At 44.3% G+C, this 16,060-nt stretch overlaps 1 protein-coding gene across 1 annotated transcript in view; it reads left to right on the top strand.

Annotated features, from left to right (window-relative positions):
• Positions 1–16,060, top strand: part of LOC132831169 (glycogen [starch] synthase, muscle-like) — a 90,301-nt gene that overhangs the window by 3,354 nt on the left and 70,887 nt on the right. The window contains exons 3-7 of the mRNA XM_060849179.1: positions 1,046–1,085; positions 4,779–4,824; positions 4,918–5,099; positions 10,604–10,795; positions 15,869–16,057. Of these exons, the coding sequence (XP_060705162.1) occupies positions 1,046–1,085; positions 4,779–4,824; positions 4,918–5,099; positions 10,604–10,795; positions 15,869–16,057 (649 nt within the window). The remainder of the gene's footprint in view (positions 1–1,045; positions 1,086–4,778; positions 4,825–4,917; positions 5,100–10,603; positions 10,796–15,868; positions 16,058–16,060) is intronic.

Here is a 16,060-nt window from a genome sequence, read left to right as displayed (position 1 = left end):
GGTGGTAGTAGGTGGAAAGTATTCAGCCTGGAGCCTGACTGGTGCTGTTCGGCAGGTATCGCTTCTGGGACCTCTGCTCTTTGTGATTTTTATAAATGTCTTGGATGAGGAAGTGGAAAGGGGGATTAGAAAGTTTGCCAATGACATGAAGGTTGATGGAGTTGTGGGTAGTGTAGAAGGTTGTTGTAGGTTGCAACGAGATATTGACCAGGTGCAGAAGAGGGCTGATAAATGGTAGATGATGTTCAACCTGGAAAAGCGTGAAGTGATTAATTTTGGAAGATTAAATTTGAATGCAGAATACAGGGTTAAAAGCAGGATTCATGGTAGTGTGAAGGAACAGACGGGTGTTGGGGTCCATAGATCCCTCAAAGTTGCCACCCAAGTTGATAGGTGTGTTGGCTTTCATTAGCAAGGGGATTGAATTTAAGAACTGTGAAGTTATGCTGCAACTCTATAGAGCCCTGATTAAATCACACTTGGAATATTGTGTTTAGTTCTGATTGTCTCCTTACAGGAAGGATGTGGAAGCTTGAGAGAGGGTGCGGAGGAGATTTACCAGGACGCTGCCTGAACTGGAGGGCATGTCTTATGAAGAAAGGGAGTTAGGGCTTTTCATATTGGAGTGAAGAAGGATGAGAGGTGACTTGATAGAGGTGTGCAAGATAAGAGCTGTAGATAGAGTGGATAGTCAGACTTTTCCACATGATGGCAATGGCTTTCTTAAGGGGCATAATTTTAAGGTGATTTGAGGAAGATTTAGGGGAGATAGAGTCATGGAGATATAGTATGGAAACAGACCCTTTGGTCCAACTCGTCCATGCCAACCAGATGCCCAACCTGCCAGCACTAGGCTTATATCCCTCCAAACCCTTTCCCATTCATATACCCATCGAAATGCCTTTTAAATGTTGCAATTGTATCAGCCTCCACCATTGCCTCTGGCAGCTTATTCCATACATGTATCACGCTCTATGTGAAAGACTTGCCCCTTAGGTCTCCTTTTTATATCTTTCTCCTCTCACTCTAAACCTATAGCCTCTAGTTCTGGACTCCCCCACCACAGGGAAACTACTTTGTCTATTTACCCTATCCATGCCCCTCTTAATTTTGTAAACCTCTATAAGGTCACCCCTCCGCCTCCGACGCTCCAGGGAAAACAGCCCCAGCCTGTTCAACCTCTCCCTATAGCTCAAATCCTCCTACTCTGGCAACATTCTCGTAAATCTTTTCTGAACCCTTTCAAATTTCACAACATCTTTCCGATGTTGCACACAATATTCCAACAGTGGCCTAACCAATGTCCTGTACAGTCGCAACATGACCTCCCAACTCCTGTACTCAATACTCTGACCAATAAAGGAAAGCATTCCAAATGCCACCTTCACTATCCTATCTACTTGCGACTCCACTTTCACGGAGCTATGAACCTGCACATCAAGGTCTCTTTGTTAATCAACACTCCCTAGGACCTTACCATTCAGTCCTGATAAGATTTGCTTTCCCAAAATGCAGCACCTCGCATTTATCGGAATTAAACTCCAACTGCCACTTCTCAGCCCATTGGCCCATCTGGTCCAGATCCTGTTGTAATCTGAAGTAACCCTCTTCGCTGTCCACTTCACCTCCAATTTTGGTGTCATCTGCAAACTTACTAACTATACCTCTTTATGCTCACATCCAAATCATTTATGGAGATACAAAAAGTAGTGGACCCAGCATCGATCCTTGTGGCACTCCACTGGTCACAGGCCTCCAGTCTGAAAAACAACCCTCCTCCACCACCCTCTGTCTTCTACCTTTTCAGCTAGTTCTGTATCCAAATGGCTAGTTCTCCCTGTATTCTGTGAGATCTAACCTTGCTAACTAATCTCCCATGGGGAACCTTGTCGAACGCCTTACTGAAGTCCATATAGATCACATCTACTGCTCTACCCTCATCAATCCTCTTTGTTACTTCTTCAAAAAACTCAATCAAGTTTGTGAGACATGATTTCCCACGCACAAAGCCATGTTGACTATCCCTAATCAGTCCTTGCCTTTCCAAATACATGTCCATCCTGTCCCTCAGGATTCCCTCCAACAACTTGCCCACCACCAACATCAGGCTCACTGGTCTATAGTTCCCTGGCTTGTCTTTACCGCCCTTCTTAAACAGTGGTACCATGTTAGCCAACCTCCAGTCTTCTGGCACCTCACCTGTGACTATCGATGATACAAATATCTGTTGTGGTTCTGCTCGCCGAGCTGGAAGTTTTTGCTGCAAACGTTTCGTTCCCTGGCTAGGGAACATCATCAGTGCTGTTGGAGCCTCGTGTGAAGCGCTGCTTTGATGTTTCTTCCGGTATTTATATTGGTTTGTTCTTGCCGCTTCCGGGTGTCAGTTTCAGCTGTAGTGGTTTGTATATGGTGTCCAGGTCAATGTGTCTGTTGATGGAGTTTGGGGATGAATGCCAGCTGAAACTGACACCCGGAAACGGCAAGAACATCCATCAACAGACACATCGACCTGGACCCCACATACAAATCACTGCAGCTGAAACTGACACCCGGAAGCGGCAAGAACAAACCAATATAAATACCGGAAGAAACATCAAAGCAGCGCTTCACACGAGGCTCCAACAGCACTGATGATGTTCCCTAGCCAGGGAACGAAACGTTTGCAGCAAAAACTTCCAGCTCGGCGAGCAGAACCACAACAAAGGACACCCGAGCTACAAATCTTCAATCAGATTTTATACAAATATCTCAGCAAGAGGCCCAGCAATCACTTCCCTAGCTTCCCACTGAGTTCTAGGGTACACCTGATCAGGTCCTGAGGATTTATCCACTCTTTATGCATTTCAAGCAATCCAGCACTCTAATATGGACGTTTTGCAAGGTGTCATAATCTATTTCCCTACATTTTATAACTTCCATATCCTTTTCCACAGTCAATACTGATGCAAAGTACTTGTTTAGTATCTCCCCCATTTTCTGTGGCTCCATACAAAGGCTGCCTTGCTGATCTTTGAGGGGCCCTACTGTCTACTTACCCTTTTGTCCTTAATGTATTTGTAAAAACCCTTTGGGTTCTCCTTAATTCTATTTGCCAAAGCTATCTCATGTCCCTTTTTTGCCCTCCTGATTTCCCTCTTAAGTATACTCTTACTTCCTTTATGCTCTTCTAAGGATTCACTCGATCCATCCTGTCTATACCTTACATATGCTTCTTCCTTTTTCATAACCAAACCCTCAATTTCTTTAGTCATCCAGGATTCCCTACACCTACCAGCGTTTTCTTTTATCCTAACAGGAATATACTTTCTCTGGATTCTCATTATCTCATTTCTGAAGGCTTCCTATTTTCCAGCCATCCCTTTACCTGCAAACATCTGACCCCAATCAGCTTATGAAAGTTCTTGCCTAATACCATCAAAATTGGCCTTTCTCCAATTTAGAACTTCACCTTTTAGATCTGGTTTATCCTTTTCCATCACTATTTTAAATCTAATAGACTTATGTCAGAGATAGGCTCTTTACAGAGGGTATGGTGAATGTGTAGAATGCACTGCTAGTGGTGGTCGTAGTCAGATACATTAGGGACATTTAAGTGACTCTTGAATATGTACTTGAATGATAGTAAAAGGAAGGGTATGTAGGTTAGTTTGATCTTCGAGAAGGATAAAAGGTTGTCACAACATTGAGGGCTGAAGGGCCTGTACTGTTCTATGTTCTTAACAGTTTGGATCTAATGACTGTACCCTGGTATGTTTCCTCCGATGCTGCTGGACCTGCTGAGATTTTCCAGTGGCTTCTGTTTTCGTTCCAGTCATTTGATTTGTCTCCAGCACCACCTTATTTTTATTTTTTTTCTAATTATCTGTAAGCCTGGTTTAATCGGATTAAAGATCATCCTTTAGCTAGTTATTCAGCTGTTGACACTTTACTCAGACCAGCTAACACGGTTGGTCTCCTGCAGAGACTTATTGTGCAACATTCCACTCACATCATTCGTATGATCTTTTGGTCTCCCTGCCCATAAATCCCGTGTTCTGTTGCTTCTGTTTCACTTCACTTGAGGAAAGAGCAGCGCTCCGAAAGCTTGTGATGTCAAATGACCCTGTTGGACTATAACCTGGTGTGGTGTGGTTTCTGAGTTTGGCCACCCCAGTCTAACAGAGGCTCCTCCACCTCATGTTGCATGAGGACACACTGGTCTCATTTCCCCTTTCTCCATTTCCAGTAATTTTGAGAGGGTTTGGGATAAATGGAGGGAATATAGTTGGATTGAGAGAGGGTTTGGGGCCTCTCAGGGGGATATTGTGATGGGATTGAGGGGGGTATGATAATGATGGGGGTGATGAGGGCAAAAGGTTGACGTGACAGTCACCTGTGGGGCGGGGCCTGTAGCAGTAAGCCCCGCCCCATAGTTTGTGATTGGTGCTCACCGCTGTCAGTCACAGTGATGAGCAGCCCCTCATTGTCAGGGGGTGGGGGGTCCGGGCCAAAGTACCCCCTGAGCCCGACCCCATCCCCACTCTCCCCACCCCCACCCCCCCACTCTCCCCACCCCCACCCGCCAGGGCTCCAGTGTAACACTTGTCCGCGACTTAGTATCGCCCTGTGAAGGGGGCAACCCCTGGTGCTGCCATTGCGTAGCGCCGTCCGCGTCCACTCCCACCCCTTTGCTGTTCTGATGTATTTTGCTCCCTGCCCCCAGCGGCTCCAGGATGTCCGTGTACGGCAATGTGTCCGACTCTGTCCAGCGGCCGGAGAGCTCCTGGCCCTCGCTCCGGGACGATGTGATTCTGGTCGAGGTGGCCTGGGAAGTGACCAACAAAGGTAAGGAGGAATGTGGGCCGAGTGTCCTCTCCCAGGGAGCTGTGTGCTGGGGTCAGTCTAACTGTAGCCAGCTCTGTCTGTCTCTCTCTCTAGTTGGAGGCATCTACACCGTGATTCAAACCAAGGCAAAGGTCACCATTGACGAGTGGGGCGAGAATTACGTGATGATGGGACCATATTTTGAGCATAACGTGAGGACCCAGGTGGAGCTGGTTGAACCGCAGAATCCTGCCATCAAACGGACCATAGACTCCATGAACTCCAAAGGCTGTAAGGTACCAATGGGGAGAGGTCACACACAGTAAAGTGGGTCCCGTTTCTCCAATTGTGAACACAAGCTCGCCTCTCAGCTCATTCCGTCCTTTTGTAAAGGAGCTAAAACGAATCACGTTGTTATGTTGTTATTACAAATACAACTTTTATAGAAACAAAAAAAATCCTGGAAAAGCTAAGCAGGCCGAGCAGCATCTGTGGAGAGAAGGTTCTGATAATGGAATAGTGTGGGTTGGATGAGCTTTGTTTCACAAGTCGACGTGACATCAATCTGTGCTGCAATTTTCTCAGGGTCATTCAATCTGACAGTTAACTCTGATTTCTCTCCACAGATACTGCCAGACTTGCTGAGCTTTTCCAGCAATTTCAGTTTTTGTTTTTGATTTTACAGCATCCACAGTTCTTTTGATTTTTACAGCTTTTATAGAGCGTCTTCAATGTGTGCAACATTTCTGTGGTGCTTCACAAGAAATTTTTTTTAAGAAAGCCACATCAAGATAAATTGCAATGATCTGAAGGAGATCTGAACTTGTAAATCTCGAGATAGTTTACACAAACCATATCATAATCTCTGCTTGGTCTGCTGACAACCACCCTTATTGAACAGAGTGGGTCATCATTAATTCTCCAGGGCAGTGGTACTGGTCCTTGGATGTTCCAAGGATTTTTAGTCAGATTATGGGCAGAGTCTTCACATTTTCATAGAGCCTTCTCTATTGTCCCCATTATTCAGACATACAGCACTGCTTGCAACTTTCCTGACAATAGTTTTTGTCAGCAAATTACAGTGGTGTTTTCTGTAAAATTATACTTCACCCTTCCTCTAACTACTGATCCTTGTTGAAATTTATAAGACCATCAAGCTGTATTGTCTGACTCTGTTCAACTTTTACACTGGATGCTTTATTTTTATATTTTAGTGCTTTTTAAAATATATTTTTCTGACTCTATGACTCTGTGTTCCAATATATAAAAATATTCAATTATCCACATTTTTTATTTGTTCATGGTATTTGGGTATTGCTTTGGGCCAGCATTTATTTTCCATCCCTAATTGCTCCTTGAGAAGGTGGTGTTGAGCTTCTTTCTTGAACTACTGCAGTCCATTTGGAGTAGGAAGACCTTTTATAAGGGGGTTCCGGTGACACTGAAGGAATAGTGATGTATTTCCAAGCCAGGATGGTGGATGTCATGCAGGGGAACTTGCAGGTGACAGTGTTCTCCTGTCTCTGCAACTCTTGTCCTTCTAGGTGGAAGTAGTCATGGGTTTGGGAGGTGCTATCTAAGCAGTCTTGGTGAATTTCTGCAGTTCTGTAGATGGTACACATTGCCGCTTCTGTGTCAATGGGTTGTCCATTTTTAAAAGTTGTTGGAGCTGCACCCATCCAAGCAAGTGAGGAGAATTTCACCATACTCTTGACTTGTGCCTTGTAAATGGTGGGCAAGCTATGGAGAGTTGGGACGTAAGTTACTTGCTGCAGCATTCCTAGCCTACCTAGGATTTGATAATGGGTGATTCAGTGATGGTGATGCCGTTGAATATCAAGGGCAGTGGTTAGAATCTTTCATTGGAGGTGATAATTGTTTGGCACAAATGTGGCATGAAGGTTATTTGTGAATTATTAGCTCAAGTCTGAATCCTGCCAGGGTCTGGTTGTGTATGGCTGTGGTTGGCTTCAGTATCTGAGGAATTGTGAATGGTGCCGAACCCTGTGCAATTATCAGTAAACATCCTCACTTGGTCAAATGCAGCCTTGATGTTTAGGGCTATCATTCTCGCCTCAGTTTTGGAGTTCAGCTCTTTTGTCCATGTTTTAATTGAAGGTGTGATCAGGTCAGGAGCTGAACGATCATGGCAGACCCCCAAGCTGAGCAACAGTGAGCAGGATTTTCCTTTACAAGTGTTCCATCTTAGCACTGTTGATGACACCTTTCATCATTTTCCTGATGATTGAGCGAGTGTAGAGAGATGGAGTGGTAGTTGATTGGATTGAATTTATCCTGCTTTTTGTGGGCAAGGCTAACCTAGGCAGTTTTCCACATGGTCAGGTAGGTGCCTGTGTTGTCACTGTACTCGAGCTACTTGGCTAAGGGTACAGCAAGTTCTGGAGTACATGTCTTCAGCGCTGTTGCAAGAATGTTGTCAGGACCCATAGCCTTTGCAGGTCCAAATCCTTCAGCTGTTTTGTGGTGAATTAAATGGCTGAAGACTGGCATTTGTGTTGCCTGGAATCTCTGGTGGAGGCACTTTGTAAATTAGAATACAGGGTTAAAAAGTCTTGTAATTATGCTAAATAGATTTTATAAGCATTGATTATACTACATTTAAGTCCTATGTTTAGTCTTAGTCTTAATTAGAAAGTAATTTTAAAAATGTAGTGTATGGCGTGAATTTCCAGGACTAGGTCAGAGTTGGATTGTACAGCTGGTGAATAGGTAGATGGTGGAGGAAAGGTTTGATTTTCACATCCAGGGCGTTGGGAGCCAGGGGAAATTACTGAGAATAAGGGTGATAGGTGAGGGAGATACGATGTGGGAGGCAATTTCAAATTCTGGTGTCAAATTTTCAGAGGCTTTTGTGTACACCAAGATCAATGGCAGTTAGAACATGGATCTGGATTTCAGCTGAAGTTTAGAGCAGAAGTCAGAAATGTGAAGGTAAACGGTGGAGATTGACTGACTGTCCTGGTGTGGGTAGAATGTGAGAGTTAAGTCCGAAGTCGAATAGTACCCAACATTTCACTCTGTGTTGTTCAGCTTGTGAGTAGTCTGTGATGCCGATTGAGTTGGAATCAAGATACTTCAGCATTGACTCTATGTTAAATAGGTGATTATTCAGTTAATCTTTTTGATAGAAGACGTAATAGATCATTAGAGATAGGAGCAGAATTAGACCATTCAGTCCGTCGAGTCTCCTCTGCCATTCGATCATGGCTAATATGTTTCTCAATCCCTATAACCCGAGATCCCCTTAGCAATCAAGCACCTCTCTATCTCTGTCCTAAAGACACTCAATGACTTAGCTTCCACAGGTTCACCAGTCTCTGGCTGAAGAAATTCCTCAGTTCTAAAAGGTCAGGTCTTCACTCTGAGGTTGTGTCCTTGGTTCTGATCTTTCATACTAGTGGAAACATAACTGAGGTGCAAATGTGTTGCTGGTCAAAGCACAGCAGGCCAAGCAGCATCTCAGGAATAGAGAATTCGACGTTTCGAGCATAAGCCCTTCATCAGGAATCCTGATGAAGGGCTTGTGCTCGAAACGTCGAATTCTCTATTCCTGAGATGCTGCCTGGCCTGCTGTGCTTTGACCAGCAACACATTTGCAGCTGTGATCTCCAGCATCTGCAGACCTAATTTTTTACTCGAAACATAACTGAAACCATAGTGTTGTCATGAAATTCAGGCCAGTTACATTAGTTTAAAACCATCAGGCTCTGCAACCAAGTGAGGAAGAGATTATTTGAAGAAGTTGCCAAAGGTGGCAAAGATACCATGACATTAGAGTGGCCTAGTTACCTTTACCATCAATGTAATCATCTATGTTCTGTGTATTGGCTTGCTGAAAGAAGACAGAGGGTGGTGGTTGATGGGAAATGTTCATCCTGGGGTCCAGTTACTCGTGGTGTACCACAAGGGTCAGTGTTGGGTTCACTGCTGTTCATCATTTTTATAGACGACCTGGATGAGGGCGTGGAAGGGTAGGTTAGTAAATATGCAGATGATACTAATGTCGGTGGAGTTGTGGATATTGACAAAAGATGTTGTAGGTTACAGAGAGACATGGATAAGCTGCAAAGCTGGGCTGAGAGGTGGCAAATGGAGTTTAATGCAGACAAGTGTGAGGTGATTCACTTTGGTCGGAGTAACCGGAATGCAAAGTACTGGGCTAATGGTAAGATCCTTGGTAGTGTGGATGAGCAGAGAGATCTCGGTGTCCAAGGTACACAGATCCTTGGAAGTTGCCACCCATGTTGACAGGGTTGTTAAGAAGGCATACAGTGTTTTAGCTTTTATTAATAGAGGGATCGAGTTCCGGAACCATGAGGTCATGCTGCAGCTGTACAAAACTCTGGTGAGGCTACACTTGGAGTATTGTGTACAGTTCTGGTCACCGCATTATAAAAAGGATGTGGAAGCTTTGGAAAGGGGGCAGAGGAGATTTACTAGGATGTTGCCTGGTATGGAGGGAAGGTCTTACGAGGAAAGGCTGATGGACTTGAGGCTGTTTTTGTAGGAGAGAAGAAGGTTGAGAGGTGACTTAATAGAGACATATAATCAGAGGGTTAGATAGGGTGGATAGGGAGAACCTTTTTCCAAGTATGGTGACGGCGAGCACGTGGGGGCATAGCTTTAAAGTGAGGGGTGATAGATATAGGACAGATGCCAGGGGTAGTTTCTTTTAAGCGTATGGAATGCTTTGCCTGCAATGGTAGTAGATTCGCCAACTTTAAGTACATTTAAGTTGTCATTGGACAGGCATATGGACGTACATGGAATAGTGTAGGTTAGATAGGCTTCAGATTGGTATGACAGGTCGGCGCAACACCGAGGGTCGAAGGGCCTGTATTGCGCTGTAACATTCTATGTTCTTGCAGATGGATACTGTCACCTTGGTGCCAAGGTATCTTCTCCAGGCAGTGTGTATTTCTTACAGAATAATGATGGACCAAACAAATTAATATGGTACATAGCACCTTAAACTTACCTTTAAATAAATTTGAAAGTTATGGTCTAGGAGAGTTTACATCCTTTCAATGTCCGAAAGTACTGTGCAGGCAACAATTAGTTTTGAAGAGTTGCCACTTTTCATTCAGCAAGGTCTAACAAACCATTGAGAGCTAAATGATCAGGTACTCTGTTTTGCTGATTGAAGAATAAATAGTGACCAGGCCATTTGGAGAACAGTTATTTAGAAAAGGTCCGATTGGATCTTTACCCACCACCTGAGAGCAGGGCCTCCATTTATCTTCGCATCTTTGATAGGGCAGCATTATCTCCAAATACTGTACAGTAATGTCAGACTGATTTGTAGGTTTAAATCCTGAAATTGAATTTACAACATTTACGCTTGGACAATGCTCATGTGCTCAATCATTAAAACTTATCTCCCTTGAGGAGGATACAAGATCAAAGACGGCACGGTGGCACAGTGGTTAGCACTGCTGCCTCACAGCGCCAGAGACCCGGGTTCAATTCCCGCCTCAGGTGACTGTGTGGAGTTTGCACATTCTCCCCGTGTCTACGTGGGTTTCCTCCGGGTGCTCCGGTTTCCTCCCACAGTCCAAAGATGTGCGGGTCAGGTGAATTGGCCATGCTAAATTGCCTGTAGTGTTAGGTGAAGGGGTAAATGTAGGGGAATGGGTCTGGCTGGGTTGCGCTTCAGCGGGTTGGTGTGGACTTTCCACACCTGTAAGTATTCTAATCAAATAATAAAAAAAGTATTGAATCTTCAGGCAACAAAGCAATATTTAAACCATCTGTTCTATTCGCCCCTCTGTTTGTACAGGTGTACTTTGGGCGATGGTTGATTGAAGGGAATCCTTGTGTTATTCTGTTTGATGTTGGAGCTACAGCTTGGAGCTTGGACCGTTGGAAAGCTGAATTATGGGATTGTTGCTCTATTGGGATTCCCTGGTATGACCGAGAAGCAAATGATGCTGTTCTCTTTGGTTTTCTGATCACTTGGTTCCTGGGAGAGGTCAGTGAAATCCATGTCTATTATTTGATGGTTAAAATGATACAATGGTTACAGTACAGAAGGAGGGATGCCAGTATGTGCCAATTAGTTGCAGTCCCTGTCTTTCCCCAAAACTTAGAGAATCCTTCATCCCTTCAGATGTTTATCCAATTCCTTTCAAATGCGCAATTGATTCTACCCCCACAATCGGTGTATTTCACATCGTCTCCACTTGCTGTTTAAAGATAAAGTTCTTCCTCCTGTTTGTGTTGGTTCTTTTGCCAGTTATGGAATATGTGTTGGATGGTCCTTGCAGGACTTGATGCAGACGCTTGTACTGATTTGAATCTACATTAGTTCTTCACAGTACCTTAAAAAAGTGATATGATACCAATTATAATACCGGGGTTATGGTGAGAGCAGAGGCAGACCATTCAGCCAATCGAGTCTGCTTGCCTTTCAGTAAGCTCATCAACTTTATTAGTAGTAGCTGGGAAGAGGTAGGATATGCACTAAAGCCAAAGTTGGGGAATGGTGGTGGTGCATAAAGGAGTGATAGGACCGATGAAGGTGCAGTGGCTCAGTGGTTAGCACTGCTACCTTCCACCCTCAGGTGACTGTGTGGCATTTGCACATTCTCTCTGTGTCCGCGTGGGTTTCCTCCGGGTGCTCCGGTTTCCTCCCACAATCCAAAGGTGTGCAGATTAGGTGCATTATCGGTGCTAAATTGCCCATAGTGTTCAGGGATGTGTGGGTTAGGTGCATTAGTCAGGGGTAAATCTAGAATAATAGGGTAGGGGAATGGGTCTGGGTGGGTTACTCTTTGGATGGTCGGTGTGGACTTGTTGGGGCGAAGGGCCTGTTTTCACATTGTAGGAATTCTATGATTCTATGAAGGCAGAGTGTAGACAGAGAGAGAGAGAGAGATGTTAGGCAACAGAAGTGATGGATTATGATATGCCAGGGAAGAAGAAAAGCTGATAATAGGGACCGTAAGTAGGCAAGAGTGGGTTGGCTGTGATGACAAGGCCTGAGGTATTGGGTGGATAAAGGACATGGGAGAAGGTGCTCGGACCCTAATATTATTGAACTCGATGTTTTGTCCTGAAGATTGCAGGATCCCAAAATGGAAAATGGGATGCTGTTCTTCCAACTTGCACTGAACTTCATTAGAACATTCCAAGAAGCCTGAAGCACACACGTTGGCGAGGGAACTGGAAGCTAGGGATCATTTTTGTTGGGAGAAGTAGGTGTTCCTCAAAATGGTTGCCGAGGCTGCGTTTCACTTCCCAAATATAGAGGAGACCACATTTGCGAGCAATAGATTGCGTAGCTTTACTGCTTCATCTGGAAGGTGTGGCTGGGGCCTCACTCCTATACAGGGTGAAAATGAGGTCTACAGATGCTGGAGATCAGAGCTGAAAATGTGTTGCTGGAAAAGCGCAGCAGGTCAGGCAGCATCCCAGGAACAGAAGATTCGACGTTTCGGGCATAAGCCGAAAGCCCTTTCCTGAAGAAGGGCTTATGCCCGAAACGTCGAATCTCCTGATCCTTGGATGCTGCCTGACCTGCTGCGCTTTTCCAGCAACACATTTTCAGCCCTCACTCCTATACACTCTCCCCTGTGATCCCCTCACCCATAGAACCCTCTGTACCTAGTGCATATACCACCTTTTTCCTAGCAGCTACTAATTCTGATGCAGGGTCTCTACACTTAAAACGTTAAGTTTTTTTTCTCTTCACAGATGCTGTCATATCTGCTGAGTTTCTCCAGCAATTTCAGTTTTTGTTATTAATCCAGAAACTCAACTAATGTTCTAGGGAGCCAGGTTTCAATCCTGCCATATCAGATGGCAGACAATTTGAATTCAATAAAAATATCTAGGATTAAGAATATACTGTCACTTGTCGGGAAAAGCTACCTGGTTCACTAATGTTCTACAGAGAAGGAAATCTACCATCTTCAGTTGCTCTGGCCAACATGTGATTCCAGACCCACAGAATGCAGTTGACTGTTTTATCAATTGCTGCAAAATCTCAACATGAAGTGAAATTGGACAGACCACCTGGCAACGACCTAGGCATCAGAAATGAACATAGTAAATGCAGCCTGCAACTCAAACCCTGCAAACATTGGTGCCAAAATTGAGAGAGATGTCTCTAGACCTGTCAAGCAATCGCCTGACGAAGTCATGCTTATGGAACTGTACCTTTCAAGAAAATATCCCAGACAAGACCATCACCATCCCTGGACATATCCTGGCCCCTTGGCAAGGCAGACTAGCAGAGATTAGATTAGAAAAGAACACTTAGTGTGGAAACAGGCCCTTCGGTCCAACAAGTCCACACCAACCCGCTGAAGCACAACCCAGCCAGATCCACTCCCCTACATTTACCCCTTCACCTAACACTACAGGTAATTTAGCATGGCCAATTCACCTAACCTGCACATTTTTGGACTCTGGGAGGAAAACGGAGCACCCAGTGGAAACCCATGCAGACATGGGGAGAATGTGCAAACTTCACACAGGGAGTCACCGGGAATTGAACCCCGATCTCTGGCACTGTGAGGCAGCAGTGCTAACCACTGTGCCACCATGCCGTTCTGATATGGCAGAGGTAGCAGCACAATGTATGTGTTTGGGAGGGAGTCCTCAACATTGACTCCCATGAAGTCTGCTTGCATCAGGTTAAGCATAGACAAGGAAACCTCCTGCTGATTACCACATAACGTCTTCCCTCAGCTGCTGAATCAGTGCTCCTCCATGTTGAGCAATACTTAGAGGAAGCTGTGAGGATGGCAAAGGTGTAAAGTATACTTTGGGTGGGGAGTTTGTGTCCACCAATAAGAATGGCTTGGCAGCAGCACTATTGATTGAACTGGTTGGGTCCTAAAGGACATGGCTGCTAGAGTGGGTCTGTGGCAGGTGGTGAGAGAACCAGCAAGAGGGAAAAACATACTTGACTTCATCCTCACCAATCTGCCAGTTACAAATGCACCTGTCCATGACAGTATCAGTAAGAGTGACCATCACACAGTTCTTGTGGAGATAAAGTCCTGCCTTCACATTGAGAATACCCTCCATCATGTTGTGTGGCAATATCACTGTGCTAAATGGAACAGACTTTGGACACATTTGGCAACTCAACACTGGGCATTCATGAGATGCTGTGGATGGTTCGCAGCAGCAGCAGCATAATTCAATAGAATCTGCAACTTCATGGCCTTGCGTGTCCCCCATTCAACTATTACCATCAAGCCCCAGGGGATCAACACTGGTTCAATGGAAAGTGCAGGAGGGCATGCCAGGGATGAGATGCCACCTCAGTCAAAATGTGTGGTGCTGGACAAGCACAGCCGGTGAGACAGCATCTGAGGTGCTGTGCTATTCTAGCATCACACTTCTTGACTCTGATCTCCAGCATCTGCACTCCTTACTTTCTCCGTGAAATGTCACCTGGTGAAGCTACCAAACAGGACTGCCTGTGTGTCAAACAGCAGTGACAAAGCTAAGCAACCCCACAACCAGCGAAACAGATTTAATCTCTGCTTTCCTCTTAGATGTGACAGTGCTATATCTTGGAGAGCTGTATTTTGTATTTTATTTTAATGAAGAATGATTGAGATCACAGTCTGCTCCAATCCAGTGAACAGCTTGTGTGGCCTTAGGTGTTTTTTTGAAGTTGGAACAATACAAACAGCTGATTGGATGAGGTCAGGCTTCCACAGAACCAGGGCTTTTAGTTTTACTTTCTGCAGTTGCTGGGGTCTTGAAGCTGGATTTGGAAGATCTTATTCCTCTTTCTTGTTACAGCCAAAATCTGGAGTTCTCCTTCTGCTGCTCGAATTGCATGTGAGACAATCTATTTTACTTGATTTGTCTTCGCAAAATGGTCTGTTTATGGGGTGTTACCATAGTAGTCTATGTATTATTTTGTTAAGCATTTAGATACTGTTACAGTTAAGACCATTCTTTCTTTATCTGTATTTTAACTGTAGCGTAAAAAATGAAGTGTCTTTTCCTTAAAGGTGAGTAGTTTGACCAATCGAATTATAACTGGAACACAATACCTCACACTTAGCCTAGATGCTAACATTTTCTTATTTTAAAGATATCTTCTGATTATATTTTGAGGGGTTTTGATCTGGGTCTATAACACAAATCCAGTTGTGGTTAATGGTGGACAGTTAATCACTGGTAGAGGAGGCTCCAATATCCCCATCCTCAATGATGGAAGGGCCCACTTCCTCGGTGCAAAAGACAGACAATAAGACTTACAGCAATCTCAGCCAGAAGTGCCGAGTGAATGATCCATCTTAGCCTCTTCCAGCGGTTCCCCAGCCTCTCGGATACTAGGGATGGGCAATAATTGCTGCCTTGGCCAGTGTGCCCTCATCCCCGTGAATGAATGAAAAAAAAAACCCACTGAGGATGCATTTGGCATTGAGAGATATGGAATAAAGAGGTAAACTGTGTTAAACTACAGATCAATCATACTTTGAATGAATGGAGGCATCGAATAATTCAATTCTCGTTCCTAAGCCGGTATAAACTGGTGAACGTTGGTGGGTTTACTCATACAATGGCAAAGAGAGAGAGCCAGCATGATCAGCTTAGGGAATTCCTGATGGTGGTGAACCCGGGGAAATAAACGGTTTAAGACTCAAACAACAAGCAGGTTAGAAAAATAATTGATGTAATGGGCTATTAGAATTTGGAATAAATGATTATACTGCAAAGCAACCTCTGTATTTCAGAGAAATGAATTAACAATTGCATTAAATATTAAAGGGCTTCAGGGAAAGAACAGCAAATGTGTCAAGTGGTAGATTATATACTAAGCTCATTGTGATCTATAGTCAGCTCATGTATCTCTGGTCTTTGATTCTATTTACCCAGTCTGTTCTATGCATGTTTTGCAAATAATTCTGAGACATGCATGAATGACTACATTCCAAACAGGAGTGAATTATTTCCTTTAACCTCCCAAGTGCTGATATTGGGAAGAACACATATTGCATAAGACTTGATGAGATTTAATGTTTAGAAAAAGTTTCTTTACCTGATTAAATCTGTTTTTTTTCCTGTTTAGTTTGTCTCTCAGTGTGAGGGGAAGTGTCCATTTATCATCACTCACTTCCATGAATGGCTGTCTGGCGTTGGTTTGATTATGTGCCGATTCCGTAAGATCCCTGTAGCCACAATCTTTACGACACATGCCACAATACTGGGACGTTATCTCTGTGCTGGAAATGTCGACTTCTACAACAACCTTGCCTATGTG

The sequence above is a fragment of the Hemiscyllium ocellatum genome, chromosome 33 (genome assembly GCF_020745735.1).
Source record: "Hemiscyllium ocellatum isolate sHemOce1 chromosome 33, sHemOce1.pat.X.cur, whole genome shotgun sequence".
Taxonomy (NCBI): domain Eukaryota; kingdom Metazoa; phylum Chordata; class Chondrichthyes; order Orectolobiformes; family Hemiscylliidae; genus Hemiscyllium; species Hemiscyllium ocellatum.
This window is presented reverse-complemented; position numbering and strand designations above follow the sequence as displayed.